At 52.8% G+C, this 18,712-nt stretch overlaps 1 protein-coding gene across 1 annotated transcript in view; it reads left to right on the top strand.

Annotated features, from left to right (window-relative positions):
• Positions 1-5,108: 5,108 nt before the first annotated feature.
• SLC9A6 (solute carrier family 9, subfamily A (NHE6, cation proton antiporter 6), member 6) overlaps positions 5,109-18,712 on the top strand; it is a 19,215-nt gene continuing 5,611 nt past the window's right edge. Inside the window, exons 1-11 of the mRNA XM_009881793.1 lie at positions 5,109-5,244; positions 6,027-6,226; positions 6,630-6,707; positions 7,581-7,657; positions 8,577-8,689; positions 11,019-11,124; positions 15,387-15,528; positions 15,757-15,862; positions 16,098-16,186; positions 16,404-16,517; positions 18,127-18,238. Of these exons, the coding sequence (XP_009880095.1) occupies positions 5,109-5,244; positions 6,027-6,226; positions 6,630-6,707; positions 7,581-7,657; positions 8,577-8,689; positions 11,019-11,124; positions 15,387-15,528; positions 15,757-15,862; positions 16,098-16,186; positions 16,404-16,517; positions 18,127-18,238 (1,273 nt within the window). The remainder of the gene's footprint in view (positions 5,245-6,026; positions 6,227-6,629; positions 6,708-7,580; positions 7,658-8,576; positions 8,690-11,018; positions 11,125-15,386; positions 15,529-15,756; positions 15,863-16,097; positions 16,187-16,403; positions 16,518-18,126; positions 18,239-18,712) is intronic.

The raw sequence follows: 18,712 nt of genomic DNA, 5'->3' as shown, positions 1-18,712 counted from the left end.
CATCTAGTTGAAGATGTCCCAGCTCATGGCGGGGGGGGGTGGACTAGATGACGTTTTAAGGTGTTTTCCCACCCAAACTATTCTATGATTCTACATGTCAGGCTTTGCGTTGGTTGGGAGCGTTGTGTCCCACCAGAGGTTGTGTTTCCACCTACCTTAGGGCACATCAGTTTCCAGACGCTGTCCAAGGAGAATGGAGAGGCCATTTGGGAAGATGCTCTCACCCTTGGCTGTGCTCAGGGACCCGTGGGGCCGTCGGCCTCATGTCCTGCTGCTCGGGGACCTGTGTGCACAAGGTCCTACTTTTGGGGTTCCTCCTTCAGCTGTGACAGGACCTCTTGGTGAGATGTCCCACATGTGTTCCCACAAGAAACGGAGTGAGGCCTTGGGTCGGGGGAGCGGGTGCATAGCTGGTTGGATTTTAACGGTGGCCTATGATTTACCGACGTGACGTGACCTCGTGAAGTGGTCTGAACCATTGTATGGAGACGCCGTACGTGGCTCTGTCCGGGTTATCTAGCATGACTTGGAGTTCAAGCAAAGTCGTACTGGGAGTTGTGCTGGGGGAGTGATTATGTGGCCATGGAGCCTTATCTGGACAAGATTGGTTGACTTTAGGATTGAAAAGGTGTCTTCTGCTGAGTGCTGTGGTTAGCGTCTCTTCTCAGTGCTGTCCTTGCCCTTGCTGGTGGTGGGTGATGTGCGACCAAGCTGGCTCAGAGCAGCAACGTGGCCAAGCCCCTGACCAGCAGAAAGCTCTGCTCTGAAGGCTCTCACTTGATCCCTTTGGGCCGTTGGTTTTTGGGATCCTGAGTTTCAGTTAGTTGGAAGTGTCCTTGCAAATGAAAGGGTGGAGACGGTCGGTCGCGTCTCGTCGGCCCCGAGGCACAGAATACTGGTCTGCCTCTTCAGATTCCTGCGAGCCACCGCTGAGGCTGGTGCACCCCGCTGGCCTCCTGCCCGGGGCAGGGGTGGTCACCTCCCGGGGATGGGATGGGAGCTGTGCCGTGGGAACACGTGCTTCCAGCACGGAAGGTCTTCCATCCCCTGCTGCCCCGCGGCTCACCCACGCACGACTTTCTGTTCCTTCTGTGCTTTCAGACTTCCCCTTAACCTTGTTCTTCTTCTCCTGGAGTTTTCTTCCTCATGGTCCTCTGTTCTCCCTGACTCACCTGGTTGCTCCACTTGTTCTTAGAGGACAACCCGGGTCGTTCTGGTCTCCTGCTGAGCCGTCAAACATATCTTTTGTGTCTGCTCTTCTGCAGACTGTGCTTAGAGAATTGCTGGTGAAATGGGTAACGTCACCCCTCTGGTCATGCAGAAAATCCCCAGTTTTTCCCTGCTATCGAGGCTTTTGGCATTTGCTTCTCAGGTTGTGACAGCTGCCGTAGGAAAAGGGGGGGTGTAATTTCCCGGGGAGTGGTGAGATGCTCTTGTTTTACAGCGACAACTTCAAAGCTGCAGGGAGCAAAGCAGGGACCGCTTCTGCTTGGCTGTCCCCGGCCCCCTGCGACACATCCAGCCCCCGCGGGGCATCCAGCCCTGGGGAACTCCGCTGAAAATGTGGAAGTGCTGCGGCAGGCAAAACCAGACCCTGAAATCTGGGCAAGAGATGCAATTTGTAAAAGCTTGCCTTTTTCTAATTGAAAAAAAAAACCCAACAACCAAACACCCTGACAAGGAAGTCAAATAAAACTTTTGCGTACATCTCTTCTTGCTGAAATACATCAGAGTTCCCCTGGTGTCTGTTTTTACTGTAAGTTGTATGCTCTTGCTCCGGGTGGATTTATATCTTACAAATCACGCTGATGCTCCAGCGCCGGGCACAGGCTGGAGTCATTTCATGGTGACAGGCAATAAGTGTGTAATAACCCCTAAACTTCATTTCAGTGTTTAAAATGAGGTTTTCCCGCATCCGAGGTATGCAATGATTAATTGAACAGTCTTGTTTCGGTTCTTCTCAGGGTCTGATGGTGGATGTGGCAGGAGCTTCTCTAGAAGTTTAGTTTCCTTGTACTGGTTCCCACTTGGCCCCTGGGTTGCGTCCATCCAAATCGCGTGTTGTCGGGTTGTCTTCGGTTGCTCCCTACATTTTTCTTTCCTTTTGGTGTCCGGATTAATGCTCGCCTGGGGATCCCGTGTGCTTCCATTGTTGTTAAGTGCCCGAACGGTAATATATTAGTCTTCATTTAAAACCTTACCTCGGAAATGTTCAACAGCACCTAAGAAGAAAAAAAAAAGCCCATGGGCTTTTGTTCTTTTTAATGAAGTTGGGGAGAAATGCAATGAAAATAATCTCTTGCACTTTGCATAAAAGAACTCAATTAATTCACCGGCTTCGCCTTTAGCTTCTCCGCTCCTCGCAGCTCTCGGCTGGCAGCTTCCTCGGTGTCAGGTTCCCTCTGCTCTGCTCCCTCCCAGGGCTCCGTTTTGGAAAACTTTTGGCTGCCAAAGCGTGTCAATACTGGCGGAGCGGCTCAGGGCTTACGGCTAGGAGAGAGTTTGAAGCATTTCCTAAGAGACCGTCAGAACCAGGAGGACCTACGCGGTCCCCTGGGCTTGGTCCAGGTAGCCTGAGCCCAGGGCTGGCTTTGGCATCCAAAAAAACCCCACTTGGCATCTGGGTCAGGTTGGTGCCTGGTGCCTCCGTCGTTAGGTGGGGAGGGTTGGTTAGAGACGCACCGGTGGGCAGGAGGGGCTGGTGGTGGGGTGACGGCGATGTTGGTGGAGTACCATGGCGCGGTGGCGTGCTTTCCCTGATGGGGGCTCGGACGGTGTCTCTGTCGGGCGCTGGCTGGTTCCCACGCCACCCGCTCTTTGTGCGGGTGCTGTATTCGCACCCGGATGTGTCTTTCCCCACCCGGGTCCGGAGAGCTCTGGGAGCCTCCCATGCAGTGTGTTATAGGGCAAGAGGAAATCCCTGATTTTTTGGAGCCCCAGGCACAACGGTCTTGCCAGATTAGGTCTATACATCCCTTTTCCCTTATCCTATTCCTGGCCAGAGTGGGAATTTGGCTGCGGCCGGAACGCGGGGCCGGGAACAGCTGCCCGGGTAAGCGAGACGGCGAGGACGAGCAGGGGTGCTATCAGATGTAGCGTTGCTTTGGGACGGGGATTAAGAGCGGCGAGGGGGGTGAGTCAGGATCCTTTCTGAATTCCCAGCAGGGTTGTCCGTCCGTCCGTCCATCCCTCCTGCCTCTCATCCCAGTGCCCTGAGCTCGGGCATCACTGGATGGGTTTCCAGCTGAGAAAAGACAGCTGCTGCTGGCGGTTTCTGACTCCAGTGTGAAGCTTTAAAATAAACTTTTTTTTTTTTTTTTAAAAAAAAGACTATTTAAGAGCCACCCCGGGTAGCTCTGGAAAGCCATGGAGCACGGTGTGCCTGGTGCTGCCTGCTCCGTGGGAATGGAGGAGCAGTTGCAAGGGTTGCAACGAGCTCTCCACTCTGGCTTTCCTCCCTTCTGTTTGAATTCTCGCTGTAACTGTTCAAAGCTGCTTAATAGTCATAAGCAGATGGAAATAAACCCTCTGAAGCTGGCTTTATCCCAGCGAAGGGTTTTTCTTGTCTCCCACGGTAGTCATCGTCTTCTGGGTGAACGGGAGCCCGGGTGTTTCGCCCCGACGCTGTGGTGCCATGCGCCCCCCCGCCACGTGCTCCCATAAATACGTGTTGTGGCATCTCCGTGTTCTTGACATCCTTGCCGTCATTTCCATACTTTTATTTCTGGAGCGCTGGAAGATCACAGGAGCTAAGAGGTTAGCAGAAGAACGAGCAAAAGCATTCCTCTTTGGTGTCCCCTCCCAGAGATGCTGGTGTAGCAGCAGCTCTCGGATGCTCTGCACGGATTGACGTTCCCCGAAGCAGCTCTCCGTGCTGGAGCTCGCCGTGCCGGGTTGTGCCAAGAGGGACCTTTTCTGCTGCGGTCGGGGCGGTTCTGTGCCAGCGGTGCAGTGCAGGATAAAGCCCAAAGCATGTGGTGAGCACATGGCCGACATGGCTTAAAAGCATCGGTGGCTTTGTGAGCACCACGGGAGTGCCGTGTTAGACCAGGGACTGGGTTTTGGGTGCAGCCTGGTCCCCGAGATGAGCCATCTGTGTCGCCGGTGTGATGGGTTACCAGCGGTGAGTCCCTGTTTGCAGCCGATTCTTCTGCCTCTGCTCACGGCCCGGATGTGCGCTTGGGTGGTGGCCCTGCTTTGCGTGGCGTCCCCTGGCACGGGAGCTGGGGGCTGTTCTTCTGGCCGTTGGGAAAACGAGCAAATCTCGTCCTGGAAAACTGCTGTCAAGGGAAGAGATGGCAAAAACTGGGCGGCAGATCGGGGACTGGCTGCAGGAGATGCTGAATGTGCCACGGCCCCTCCATCTCCTGCTCCCATGAGATGGCGGCAGAGGAGGAGTTTGGTTGTTCAGCCTGGAGAAGAGAAGGCTCCGGGGAGACCTCAGAGCCCCTTCCAGTCCCTAAAGGGGCTCCGGGAGAGCTGGGGATGGAGTCTTGATCAGGGAGGGGAGGACGAGGGGGAACGGTTCTACACTAAAAGAGAGGAGATTTAGGTGAGATATGAGGAAGAAATTGTTGCCTGTGCGGGTGGTGAGCCCCTGGGGCAGGTTGCCCCGAGAAGCTGTGGCTGCCCCATCCCTGGAGGTGTTCAAGGCCAGGTTGGACGGGGCTTGGAGCAACCTGGGCTGGGGGGAGGTGGCCCTGCCCAGGGCAGGGGGGCGGGACGAGATGATCTTCAAGGTTCCTTCCAACTCGAACCATTCTGTGATTCCCTTTGGTCGGGGTTGTGCCCTGCCTGTAGGAAAGCACAGAGCAGGATCTTAATTAAGGCAACAATGAAGAAGCGGGAGCGTCCCGGGAGGCAAACGGAGAAGCCTTCCGAGTGTTGTGGTCTCCGTTTAGCTCCCACGTGTCTGAAAGCTTTTCATAAATGTGTGGTTCAGAGGTGGGGTTCAGATCCAGCATTTCTGTGGTGGCTCAGCGCTGCCTTAATCGAGGAGTTTCCAAACCCTTTTGTGCCGCAGGCTACGGAAAGGTGTCTTGTGGGACATCCCTCCTCCCCAGCCTGCAGAGGTCAAAAAGCTCTGCCAGGAGAGCACTCGGCACACCATGTCGGGGAGAAGGAGCCGGAGGAGCCTGTGCTATGCGAATCTGGCGGCCGGACCTCGGGACGCGGCTCATCGGCTGCGCTGCGAACAAAAAGTGAAGTGCCATATAAATTCCCGACTTGCAAATTTATCCCACGGTAGCCCCGGCACGGCGGCTGAGCCGGGGGCAGCGCTGGCTCGTGGGGCTGCCCCGGGGTTGCTGCTGACGGTGCAGGGCTGGAGCTTGCTGGGGGCGAGGAGCAGACCCAGGTGGTCAATCTGGATTGGGAAACTTTTTTTACATTTTTTTTTTATTTTGTGGTTTTTTTTTTGTTTTGGTGGGTTTTTTTGGTTTTTATTCATTGGGGATCGCCGCTGTGTGCTGCGAAAGCTCCTCAGCGCTTTTGGGAGGAGGCTGTGTGGTGCGGCAGCGTCTCGTGAAGGATGCTCACCTTCCTCAAAGCGTTGGTGATGGTTGATTGGTACCTTGTTTTTGATCCCCTACCAAAATGAAGGCTTTGATGTATTTCTGTAGTGGCCAAACATGATGGCGTCAGGTTTCCGGCTGCAACGTGCGTAGTTTGGGCACGCGTGAGCAGCGCCTTGCCCAGGTCCCCAGCTGTGTGCTGGCAGTGCCAAGGTCCTCGCCCTAAGAAAACCAACGTGCCCTCCTCAATGTTGGCTGTTAGCCGCACTAGAGCGAGGGTCTGACTGATTATTGGGTAATTAAAAGCCTTCAGGACCAGTCCGTGGCTGGTGTTAGAAAGTCCACACGAGCATGGAGCCTTTGCGTGGCACACGGGAGGACGCGGATGGTTTAACATCACGCGGATGGTGGTTGTGTCAGGATCCTGGCATGCCCGATGCTACATCCGTGCTCAAAGAGATCGTCCCGGGAGTTTGCCGTGGCTCATCTCACCGACACGTGTCCCCTCCCCAGGGGTGCTGGTCGGCGTGGTCCTGCGCTACGGCATCCACGTCCCCAGCGACGTCAACAACGTGACGCTGAGCTGCCAAGTGCAGACCAGTCCGGCCACGCTGCTGGTGAACGTCAGCGGGAAGTTCTACGAGTACACCCTGAAGGGGGAAATCAGCGCCCAGGAGCTCAATAACGTCCAGGACAATGAGATGCTGAGAAAGGTAAGGGAGGCGGCGACTGGAGAGGTGAGCGAAGCTTCCCACTCCCTCCATGGGGACAAATCCTGTATTTGCGGGATTAAGCGATTTTTTTTTTTTTAATTTTGGAGGGCTTTTTTAACTTCAGCCGGGTTGCGATCAGCTATAAAATGTAAGTTGAACACAACATAAGGGAACTCTAGTTTCAACTGATGTTAATTTAAGGTGTTTAGAGTCTGGGCTCTGTCTCCAAAAGATCCTGGAGACATCCTCAGTGTTCACCCGACAGCGTTTCATCTGGCGCGAGTACAGGGTTTACCTCCATGTATTTTATATGACATTCTTATTTGTGTTTTGTCTTGCAAGGTCTTAATGAACCATTTAACTGTTGGTTGTTGGGTTTTTTTGTTTTTTTTTTTCTTAACAGGTGACTTTTGATCCTGAAGTATTTTTCAACATTTTGCTTCCTCCAATTATATTTTATGCAGGCTACAGCTTGAAACGGGTACGTGCCTTTACAGCGCCTACGTTCTTAGTTCCTCTGCCTCCAGAGCATTTTTAATACTTGAGAGTGCTTTACTGCTTGCTCAGCAGTCCAAGGCTGCCGAGCCGGGTATGGCTTTCCCCAGTACATGTGGGATGGTGGGAAGCAGGGCTGGGGGTGTTCCTCCAATTATATTTTATGCAGGCTACAGCTTGAAACGGGTACGTGCCTTTACAGCGCCTACGTTCTTAGTTCCTCTGCCTCCAGAGCATTTTTAATACTTGAGAGTGCTTTACTGCTTGCTCAGCAGTCCAAGGCTGCCGAGCCGGGTATGGCTTTCCCCAGTACATGTGGGATGGTGGGAAGCAGGGCTGGGGGTGCCCCAGCCTCTTCCCTGGGAAGGGTCAGTGACTCCGACCATTTCCAGCACGGGTTTGCTGGGGGGGGGGTAGGGAGTTTGAGGTCAGTTGGGCTATTTCAGCCATCCTGACTTTCAAAACACGTAGGAGAGTGGGAAGGTTTTGGAAAGCAGCCGCTCTCTGAAATGCTGATTTGGAAGGAGAGGGAAATGATCCTGTTTAGCTTGGGGGAGAAGGAAGGAGGAATGCTGCTGAGTTAGGAAGTTGGTTCCCAGGGCTCAGAATGGCACCTTATTAAATACACGGGTGCAAGAAAATGGTATGTTCGTGTTTATTAATGCTGCATTAACATCTGCCGGCGTGGCGGTGAGCACCGTTGTGCTGGGCACCCTTCAGCCGTGCTTGTCCGGCTCGTGGGTGCAAACTGCTCCGGACACTGTGTGGGTGCCTGTGCGGGCTTGAAATAAATCGTTAGCAAAATATAATTCAGTGGGGCTGATTTGTTTGGTTTTGGTTTTTTTTTTCCTCCTTCTAGAGGCACTTCTTCAGAAACTTGGGATCCATCCTAGCCTACGCTTTTCTCGGCACGGCGATTTCCTGCCTGGTGATCGGGTGAGTAGTTTGGGACCGGTCTGGTTCTGCCGTGAGGGGTTGAGCCGTGCTCGGAGGCAGTGCTCGGAGCCTGGAGCTGCTAATCCCAGCCCTGAAAGAATCACGCGGAGTCCCTGCTACCACCGCTCGGCAGCGGCAAATAATGCTATTTGCTGTCCGAACTTTCCCTGTGTGGACAGGGTGAACGCTGTCTCGTTGCACGTTCTCAGCATCCCACGCAGAATATACGTGGCAGGGAAAGTTTCACGCTTCTCTGAAGGTTGTCTTGAAAAAACAGTCGGTAACGTCAAATAACTGAAAGCACAGCCCTCGTAAGCCTGAGACACGAGAGCAGAGGGCAGGATTGTAACCGCGTGTCCTGCCCTTACTTGCTGGAAGTGGGTGCCTAGCGCGCAGAGATTGCGTTTCAAAATATTTATCGCAGAGGGAGCGAGATGATTCCCGCTCTGAATAGTAGCGCGTAGGGCATTTTTCACTGGAGAGCCCGCTGGGTTCAAGCAAACTCAGCATCCGCATTATCTGTTGCTCACTGAGAGTTTCGGCCCTTTCAAAGTCAGGCCAAGGTCATCCCACTGAAACGCGTTAATGTGAAACGCTGCAAAATGCTCGCGGGACCCCACGAGCCCGGCTGCTGCTTTGCTTTGGTCATGTTGTGCTCGTGGAGGAGTTTCGGTCCCGGTTCCTCACCGGTGTTGGTGGTGCGGTGCGGTGGGTGGTTTGGTGTGCGTTGTCCGGCGCTCGCCTCCGAGACCACGGCCCTGGGGTTTCACCAGGCTCGGCTCATCCAGGATGGTTCTTCGGTGTTCCCGGCGTATGGATAACTTTAGAGGTTAATCTGGCAAATTCGGGGGAATCGAGCCCATCTCAATGTCGTTTAAATGTACTGCAGAGATGAGTAATTGCCTCTTCTAATCACCAGCTCTGTCGTGTACGGCTGCGTGGCGCTGATGAAAGTCACCGGGCAGCTCGGGGGAGACTTCTACTTCACTGACTGCCTCCTCTTCGGTGCCATCGTATCGGCTACCGACCCAGGTACGTTAGATGGTTATATCCCCCTCATTTTACCTATTTAATTTGGTTGGAGTTGTGGTGAAGAGGGGAATAAAGTCTGAACCCTGTGGAAGTTCTCTCTTGGAATTTTGGAGTTTATTTGCAACATTCTTAGAGGTCAAATTTGTCTCCATGCCTTTCTTATTTCCTTCCAGCTATGCGTAATATACCTTCCAGAGCTCTGCTTCCTAAATCTCTGTTTGCAGGGAAGTCCCAGCAGTCTCTCTCTTGACTTTGCTGGGTTTTGGGACAGGTCCGCTGTGTTTCTGCCGTTCCTTTGCCAGCGGCTGATGCAGAACAAGATGTGTGATGTGGGGAGGCTTCAGTCGATACTTTCAGTTAGTTTAGCTGATTTCCTTCCGCTTCCATTTGGGCGGGATTTTGGAAGCTGCTAATCTAATTGAAAGTTGGTCTTAGTACTGAGGGCGGTAGTGACAGCTTGGTCTGCTGGAGCACTTTGTCAATCGAAACTATGAAAAACACACCTCGCCCAACTGAATTTAATCTTTTTCGTGATGACTTTGACGCAGTAGCTGTTTATTTGCCCGTTCCAGCTTCGGCTGAAAGCACAGGACCACAGAAGGGCTCCTCCTTCCTCCTGCCCTTTGCTAAAGAGGGCTTGAGCGTGTCCCTCTGTGCCCTGCGTGGCGGGACTGGGGGCTGGCAGCATTGACCCCCCTCCCGATGTTACAGTAGCTTTGGGACATCATTTGAAAATGCAGATAGTGGTCTGTTTTGCGCGGAAGGGAGAGATCGCACGCCTGGATAAGCCAAGTCTCCTGCCCTTTTGAAACGGGGGCCGGTGGCTGCCGTTTACAGATCATTTGGGACTTTTACCTGCTCATCTTAACAATGAGTCATTTCTGGTTTCAAAGGCAAAATGAGGAGCGTTGGATGTATAGACGTATAGGCAAGAATAGCGCTGCAGAACATAACCTGCAGCATAACGTGGCGGCAGCCACATCTGTCTGCCAGGTGGAGATGCGAGATGCGCATTCCCCATGAGTTTTTAATAATGTATTTTTTTATTGTCTCCCTAAGATTTGCCAGGTAGTGGTGTGGCTGTTACTGCTGATATTTTTATTATTATTATTAAAAAAAAAAAAAATCTTAAAAAATAAGCAAAAATGATTTCCCAGCTTCTCTGAGCATATCTTGGGCGGGTGTGCGTTCAGGCCACCGGTTCTTTTAGGCGGGGAGCTCGCCCTGTGTGGCTGTGAGGTTGCGCATCCTCCCCGTACCTTCGCCGGGGTGTCAAACGTCGAGAGGGGGGCACGGTGGCAGAGCGGGGAGCACCTCGCAGGCGTGAGGGCGGCGTGGCGGCTCTGAGGGCAGACGGGCAGAGGCCAGGCAAGGGCCCTCGGTAGAAGTAATGCTTGGAAGTCCTGCAGACGCACTGTTGGCGTCGCGTCCTGTCTTCAGGCTTCGAAATAGGAACCGGAGGATTTCACACGTAAAAAGGGAGCATTTCCCTGTGCACAAATGGGCTAAAACCCCTTCGGGGTGCATAGATGAGTCTCCAAGCGCTGTTTTAAAGGACTTTCACAGAAGTTGGTTGGAATGAGCTCAGCGCTCCGCAGCGGCCCGAGCTGTGCACGATGCACCACGTCTTCCATCCTGTTTGCTTTAGATGGTGTGGGGTTTTTGCGAGGCTGATAGGCAAAACCTGCTGCGTTTTCATTATCTTCTTGGAGCCGCTGGATCGCGGAAGGGCTTGAGGGTACTCCGAACTCCGCCGTGTGACCATAAATCACAAGAAACCCCCACGTGGGGTTTGAGCCCCCGCCTGGCTTTTTCCGGTTAGGTCTGAAATGTTAACACATCTGTGCTGGCACTGCCGGTGTATCAACCTGTGCTGAGTCCGAGGATTTCTCTGGGAGTGTGAGGGATGGAAGGAGAAGACTGGCCATCATCCTGGCCCTCTGCAGGTGGAGGAAGGCTCTCCCTGGTGCTCTGAGCTAACAGCATCCCAAAAGCTGGGTGGCTCATGTCAACGTGGTCCAGCCCACGAGCTCAGACCCTCAGGAAGCTCCCAGCAGAGTTCGCTCATGTCCACCCGCTAAAGACTCAATAAACATAAAGCCCAGGATGCGTTTTAGTAAAAAGAGGAAGAGGGAAATGATCCAACAAATCCAAATCTGAAAGGGCAGAAGGAAGACTCCCAAAGGGAGGATGGGGGGCGGCTGGCACCACCGCAGCAGAGCGGCACAGACATGCAGGAAGGCAGCTTTCTAAAAAAGGGTGTTTTGTCTTTGATTACACCAAAATAACGGCACCTTTTTGAATGTCTCTCTATTTTTCTATTTGTCAGTGACTGTCCTTGCCATATTCCATGAACTCCAGGTTGATGTTGAGCTGTATGCCCTTCTCTTTGGCGAAAGCGTCCTCAATGATGCCGTTGCCATAGTGCTGTCTTCGTAAGTGTGTTCTGTTTTTATTTTTAATTGTTATGTATGTTACATGTCAGGCGATGGGGGGAGCCACTCGGCCTTGCTCCTGTAAAATAGGAGCATTGGTGTTTCCCAGAACGGATTTCCGTATTAAGTGTCCCCAAAAGCTGTAGTGACCTTCTGATGCATCTCCTCATTGCACACTGCAGCTTAGGATTGCGGATTGTCCTTACAACTTCCCCCTGCATGATGGATGGTCTTGGTTTGCTTTTATGGCCAGTTGACCCAGCAAGAAGAAAGGGTTTTTTTTGTCCCTCTGAAATGGGAAAAGCCTCGAGTTTGCTTTTGAGCCACGGGAGGGATCCCGCTGCAAGCCCCTTGCTGATGGCTTTGCTCCTACCTGTCTTCCTTCCCATCCATAAATACCCGCTTTTGCTTAGGTGGAAATAGTTGGTAAAGCAGCTGTTTGCTTTCTCTCCCCACTTTCTGTGCATCAAGAAGATGGTATTTCTTACAGCTGGAGCTGTAAGAAATACTCCGGACCGGACACAGGGGAAACTTGCCTGTTTTCTAAAAAATGTTTTATATTCTTTAATATTTTATGTCCTCTGCACATAGGACGTATTTTATCTGCGTTTTCACTGTGTTGTCATCACGGGAATTTGTTTGGAACTGTAGAATATCTGCGATGGTGACAGGTTAACGTAGAGCTAAGACTAATGCAGAAAATATTTCTGGAATACTTGTCGCTCCGGCGTGCTGGTTGCGTGGGTTTTGCTGAGGTGGAGGCAGCAAGTAACATATTGTGAGCTGCCTGTCGCCACCCGCATGAGTTGTATTTACTGAATTGAATGTTTCTGTTGAGGTTTCTGGAACTGTTTGTATTCCTCGCGCTGCCTTTTGTGCTGGAGGTGTCACCGCTGGTGCGAGAGCGAATGCTGCACAGCCAGGTCGTGTTTAAGAAGTAATGGAATTTGTGGTGGGTCTCCACACACGTAGGTGACTGCACCGTGCGTGGTGATTTGCCTCTTGCACTCTCTCCGTACCGGCTCGGTAGCTTTTGCTCTGATTTCCCACCTTCCTCTTTCCACACGCTGAGTTCAATCCATCCCTCTCCCTGAAATAAGATAATTTGCACCAAAGCAGCAGCCCCGAGCTGCAGCCAGCGGGTATTTCGCTGCCAAGGTTTGTTTATGTGTGCAGACCTGCCCAGCAGCATGCTGACTTCTCGAGGGCTTCCCACCAGTTGGCCCATACCCGTTGTAAAGTTCACCATGGTCTTTGTCATCACGGTCACCACGAGCAGCGTTAAGGCAGCCCCGGTCAGCCTGGTGGGTATCGGTTGGTGTAGGTATCTCAAGGACAGCCTCAGGTCACCTGGACACAACCACATTTTGGGTACAAGGTGAGGACTTCTTGCTCCAGGGAGGAGAACTCCTCCGAGAGCAGCTCCGAGCTCCTACTTGTGGTTCCCATTTTTTAAATTTAGTTTGGCGTTTGCCTGTTTCACAGCAGAGGCATAAGTAGGGGAACCCCGTGGGGATGGTTCTGCTCTCACGAGCAGAAAACCCGGTTAGGAGAAGTAGGGGTGAGTTGGGAAGATGGGGAGTTGGGAGGTTTCTGGGTGGGTGGGCTGTGCTGATGGAGGAGCTGCTGCCTGGGTGAGGGTTGTTGGTGGTGGGCACTGCCTCGTTCCAGGGGTGACGAGGGGCTCCAGCCGTGGCCTGGCTGATTGCGGGGCTTTGGTGATTGCCCCGAGAAGTGCCATCGGCTCTTTGCCCATGGTGAAAGCGAGCGCTGCGGGCATCTGAGGACGAGGAGCTGGGGGCTGGTGCTGCCCCGGGCTGGGACTACTCCAGGGGTTCTGCCAGGAGCTCAGTGCCCCCCCTCTGCTCTGCCTTGGTGAGACCAAATCTGGAGCACTGTGTCCAGTTCTGGGCTCCCCGGGTCAAGAAAGACAGAGAACTGCTGGAGGAAGTCCAGCAGAAGCTACAAAGATGCTCAGGGGACTGGAGCATCTCTCTGCTGAGGAAAGGCTGAGAGCCCCGGGGCTGTTCAGACTGGAGAAGAGAAGACTGAGAGGGGATCTCAACAATGCTGATCAATACTTGCTTATCAATGCAATCAAACTGGAATAGTTTGCCCTGAGAAGCTGTGGCTGCCCCATCCCTGGAGGTGTTCAAGGCCAGGTTGGACGGGGCTTGGAGCAACCTGGGCTGGGGGGAGGCGGTCCTGCCCAGGGCAGGGGGTGGAACTGGATGATCTTCAAGGTCCCTTCCAATCCAAACCATTCTATGATTCTGTGATATCTAAAGGGCGGATGTCAAGAGGATGGATCAGACTCTTTTCAGTGGTGCCCAGCGACAGGACCAGAAGCAACGGGCACAAACTGGAACGTGGGAAATTTCATCTCAACACGAGGAAAAACTTCTTTATGTTGAGGGCGGCAGAGCAGTGGCACAGGCTGCCCAGAGAGGTGGGGGAATCTCCTTCTCTGGAGATATCCAAACCAACCTGCGTTCCTGTCCAACCGCTGTAGGTGCCCCTGCTCTGGCAGGGGGGTTGGAGGAGATGATCTCCGAAGGTCCCTTCCAACCCCTGCCAGTCTGGGATTCTGTGTGGCTCCTCTCCTCCCTGCCCTTAGTCCTGGACGAGTGTCCATTCCCGTGCTGGGGGAGCAGGATCCGTGCCGTTCCGTCCCTGCCCTCTGCTCTCCCGGGCAGGGAACCGCTTGCAGGATGAAGAGGAATTGAACCGGGAAGCGAAAGCCGGTGGGCAGCGAGGTGCCAGGGCTGCGGTTCGTGAGCGGGGGGGTCAGTGCAGCCGCAGGGGCTCTACCTGCTTCTCGGGACGGGTCTTCTCACAGGGGCTCAGTGCCACAGGGAGCCCCGTGGGCAGGGACGGGGGAAATAAAGCACAAAAAGGGCGGCTGGCGAGAACGTCGTGTTAGAGACGCAAAAAGCAAAAGCAGAAGGAAAACTGTAACGGGTTAAAACACAAAACCGACATCCAAACAGTTGGTTACGGAGGGGAAACGAAAGCAGCCTGGATTTAAAAAAAAAAAAGCCACACCACAACCCCAAGCCCCAGAATAAGAGCATGTTGGCGAATGGGAAGTAGAGGACGGGATTGACGAAAGGAATTAAATCACAGGGAGAAATGTGCAGCTTGTAGTGTAATGCAGAAAAGTGAAACGTATTAAAAGCAGGGGAGTTTAGCGAGGGAAGTGACCTGGGATGTGCTGGAAGGGGGAGGATTGTCACTGGAGTCGCAGGAAAATATTGGTGCGCAGTCAGGGGAGAGAGCCGCAGGACGCGTGCGCCAGGCAGGAACTTTCCGTTCCCGCATAACTCGGGAGGTTAAACAGCAAATGTTTAAAGTTCACATCCAAGAGTTTTAACAGAGCCAGCTGAGGGATTGCTAACTAGGAAGTTAATGTTTTCGGTAAGTTTACATCGAAGAAAGCGATGTAAGAAGTTGATAATAAAATGGGATTTCGGAGATGGCTAGGGGATCCCGGTTTCTCAGCCTTTCCAAGGAAAATGGTGGAATGGCTGGGGAGTCAGGAGGGAGCAGGTTCAGGGATGGGGTCAGCGCGACAGACCAATTTGCCCTCTCACCGCAAAGGTCCGCTGAAATTTGGCGGATGAAGACAGCAGCGTTGCTGCACTGAACTGCTCTGCTCCCTTTGCCTCGCCACCCTGCGATATTTCACTTCATAACTCGGAACAGTGCAAAACCAACGTAGCGCATATTAAATGCGGTCGAATGGCATAACTTAGAGTTCTCCGGGGGTTATTCACATCAGCCACCTCTGTGGAGTTGAGGGAGAAATGTAGGCTTCCCGCTTGAGTGCGCTGTGGTCCCGGACTGCCTGACTTCGTAGAGAGCTGATGCCAAACCCCCAAAATACCATCATAAATGATGCGCTGTCGCCTAGCAAATGTTTTTGCAGGAGATCACGCGCGAGACGGGCTTTGATGCGATGCTCTCTAAGGTGTAGAAGGACCAAATGCAGAGCCGTGCCTGGGAGGGGTGGCTGAGCAGCAGAAAGCCGACCAGGAGCGAAGGGGGTCCCAAACTGCCCAGGACAGGGCGGGCACGCTGCCGCTGCGTGCTGCGATCCCGGGGCTGGGGGGTGGGGGGAGGATCTCGGGGTTTGGTGTCCCTGATTTCTCAGGCTCGGTGTGTGTAGCTGTTGTCGGCACTTTGCAGAGCCCGCGGAGGTGCCTCTCCCTCCCGACTAAGGAGCGTTTTGTCCTTGTGTGTGCTTTCCCTCCCTCTTTCAGTTCCATCGTTGCCTACCAGCCGGCGGGGGACAACAGCCACACGTTTGATGTCACAGCAATGTTCAAGTCCATCGGGATCTTCCTGGGGATATTCAGTGGATCTTTTGCAATGGGAGCAGCCACTGGAGTTGTGACCGCTTTAATATCCTTTTTGTTGGTTTTTCCAAGTGTTTGCATAACAGCTTCTTTTTTTGCCTACCCTGCGTTTCACCCAGACCCAGTATTTCATTATTTTTTTGCCTAAATTAATGAAAGGCAACGCCATCGCCTTTTTAAGGGCGGGCTATGTAGTGTTGCTGCGATACGCAACTGGATTTGATACCCTCTCAGCCTCCGGTTTCTCGCCAAGTTGTCCTTAACCATCTGCAACGTCACCAAGTTCACCAAACTCCGGGAGTTCCCGTTGCTGGAGACCGGTTTGTTCTTCCTCATGTCCTGGAGCACGTTCCTGCTGGCCGAAGCGTGTGGCTTTACAGGCAAGCGCCAGCACAGCCCTGCCTCTGGGACGGAGGTCTGCGGGGATGATGGATGGCCCTGCCCAGTTTTGCTTCTCCCAGTATCGATTGCAGCCGGGGCTCTCCCGCTGCTCTCAGAAGTTTAATTAATTATTCTGGGTTCCTGGGGTTATTGCATTAAGTCCCCTGCAGTACTGGGGTGCAGCTCGGCTCCCTTTCCATGACCAGGAGTCTAACGTGATGCTCTGCTCCCCAGGCGTGGTGGCCGTACTCTTCTGCGGGATCACACAGGCCCATTATACCTACAACAACTTATCTACAGAGTCGCAGCACAGAACTAAGCAGGTGAGAGCTCCTCAGCCCCCTTCAGCTTCTCTGAATTTCAGGTTTAATATTTTTTCCTTCCCTCTAGCCGGAATTAGGTGCATCTGTCTTGCTACGCATGGGTTTTACTGGGGTGGCTTCTGCAGAAGTATTTATTGTGCGACGGATGGGCTCACATGTTTTTCTTGTTAAATCTATGTTGCCTCTAACTCGCTTTTAATTTGTTTTTCTCTTTCAGTTGTTTGAGCTTCTGAATTTCTTGGCGGAAAACTTCATCTTCTCCTACATGGGACTTGCTCTGTTCACCTTCCAGAACCACGTCTTTAACCCTACCTTCGTGGTGGGGGCTTTCGTATCCTTTGGAGCCCATTTTAGAAAACAAGAACAGAAAGGGAGAGGCGCCTCAATCCGAAGCTGTGTTTCTCATTCAAATGCGTGGAGCTTTTTTTCAGTCAGTTTAGCTTTATTTTTAGAAGGGGATTTCTCCCGTGTAGTGGTCTCTTTGCTGGTTATTTTAAGAAGATGGAGGTTCTTTTCCCAGCTTTTCTGTTTGGCTTTCCCCCCCCCCCCGTCTTGTCTGATTTCGTGGGCGTTTGAGGGACTCGGCGTTTGATGTGAACGAGGTGCCGAAGCGTCGGGCTTCCTCGCGTGGCACCAGGAGTGGCTTTGCAAATGGGGACTGCCCGGTATAGCGTTCATTTCCTCTTTTCTCTGCTATTCTATTTGATTGACCCTGAAAAAAGCTTTTTTTGGTTTTTTTTTTTTGGGGGGGTGGGTGTCAAACAGCAGAGTTAAAGCTACAGTAGATGCCTCTGAATGATGTCATGAGAAAGGATTTCCCCTTCTGCGGGCTGACGCTAACAGAAACAAGCCGTCGGCCCCGGTATGTCTCAGAAAAACGAGGATTTTGAAGGAATTTTTTTCATATCACAGGGAAGCCGCATCGGATGTGGCAGAATTATTTTCGCCCTTTGCAACGAAGCCGGTTTATACCAATAAATAAGATGTCGTTATCTTTGCCAGCGCTGGCGCGTGGGGTTGCAGCGGGGTGTGCTGAGTTTGCCCGCTGAGCTTTTGCAGGACTGCGGTGGGGTAAAGGCAGCGGAGAGCAGGGAAATGCCGGTTTGGGGGGTGAGATTGAAATTTTGAGCTGTGCCTCTTCAGTAGGAACTGGCTAACTCGCTGCTGAAATAGCTCATTCATGAGAGGGATCATGAAATACGTCTCTTATGCAAATTCGTGGTGTTCAGGAAAGAACATAAAAGCTGGAAGCATTTTCCAGATTATTCAAGGCTGCGCTGAATACTGGCTCCGAGATTATTTTTGCCATCTGGGTGCTGGTATTAAAAGACACAGCTTCAAAGATAAAAAGCAATATGAAGGGGCTGGTGATTCTTGTATCTCACAGGCTATGAAAACAGAAAGAGTATTAGGTTTGGGGTTTTTTTGTTTTTTTTTTTCCTTCTCAACTGCTGCTGCTTTCATTTTGCTGAATAATCTTTGGGAATGGGACTCGGCTTAAAGACTCAAACCCAACTGTGAAGTGTGGCGTGCCGGGGAATGTCAGCGGGGTTGTGGGAGCTGTGATAACTTGAGCTTTGCAGAGAGGCAAATTGGGGTGCAAAACGGAGCGGGGAGGGGAGAGCATACAGTGGGGAACGGTGGTTTTTTCCCCTCCTCTCACTCATCTAACCGGTCCTCTCAGCATTCCCCTTGTTTGTGCTTGTCCCTCTGTGCTCTCCGTGAACGGCAGTGTGCGCGTTGCTTCGGGGAGGCAGTGGCACGGCCTTCCCGCGCTGCCGGAGCACTCAGAGCTGGGTTATTATCTTCGCATCCGGAGGACCGGTGTTTCTGCGGCTCCCCAGTGTTTCTGTCGGGCAGTGGAAATTGGCTCGGTGCGCAGAGGTGGGATGCGGTGGCATACGTGGGAAGAGCAATTTCCTGAACGCGTACAAATACAGCTCGCTATCTTCCTGGGAAGAGCTGCCAATATTTACCCACTGTCATTTTTACTGAATTTGGGGAGAAGGAATAAGATTGGAACAAATTTACAGCATATGATGATGTTTGCTGGTACGTTAATGCATCCTTGCCTGCGGTGATGTGGCCCATCTGCAATTCCTTGCCCCCGAGCACCTGGAAATATTCCTTATTCAACTCTAAATCTCTTACGGGCAATGTCTGGAGAAGGGGCTGGGCAGGAGAGGGCTCCCTTAGGCTCGGTGGTGTGAATGCCGTGGTTTTGAGATGTAGGAACAAGCACGAATCCAGGCTGGGCAGAGAATGGCTGGAGAGCAGCCCTGAGGAGAAGGACTTGGGGGTGTTGGTGGGTGAGAAGCTCACCATGAGCCGGCAATGTGTGCTCGCAGCCCAGAAAGCCCCCCGCACCCCGGGCTGCATCCCCAGCAGCGTGGCCAGCAGGGTGAGGGGGGATTGTGCCCCTCTGCTGCGCTCTGCTCTGGGGAGACCCCCCTGCAGTGCTGCCTCCAGCTCGGGGGGTCCCACCAGCAGAAGGACACGGAGCTGTTGGAGCGGGGCCAGAGGAGG

This window comes from Charadrius vociferus, unplaced genomic scaffold (genome assembly GCF_000708025.1).
Source record: "Charadrius vociferus isolate BGI_N301 unplaced genomic scaffold, ASM70802v2 scaffold472, whole genome shotgun sequence".
Lineage (NCBI taxonomy): Eukaryota > Metazoa > Chordata > Aves > Charadriiformes > Charadriidae > Charadrius > Charadrius vociferus.
This window is presented reverse-complemented; position numbering and strand designations above follow the sequence as displayed.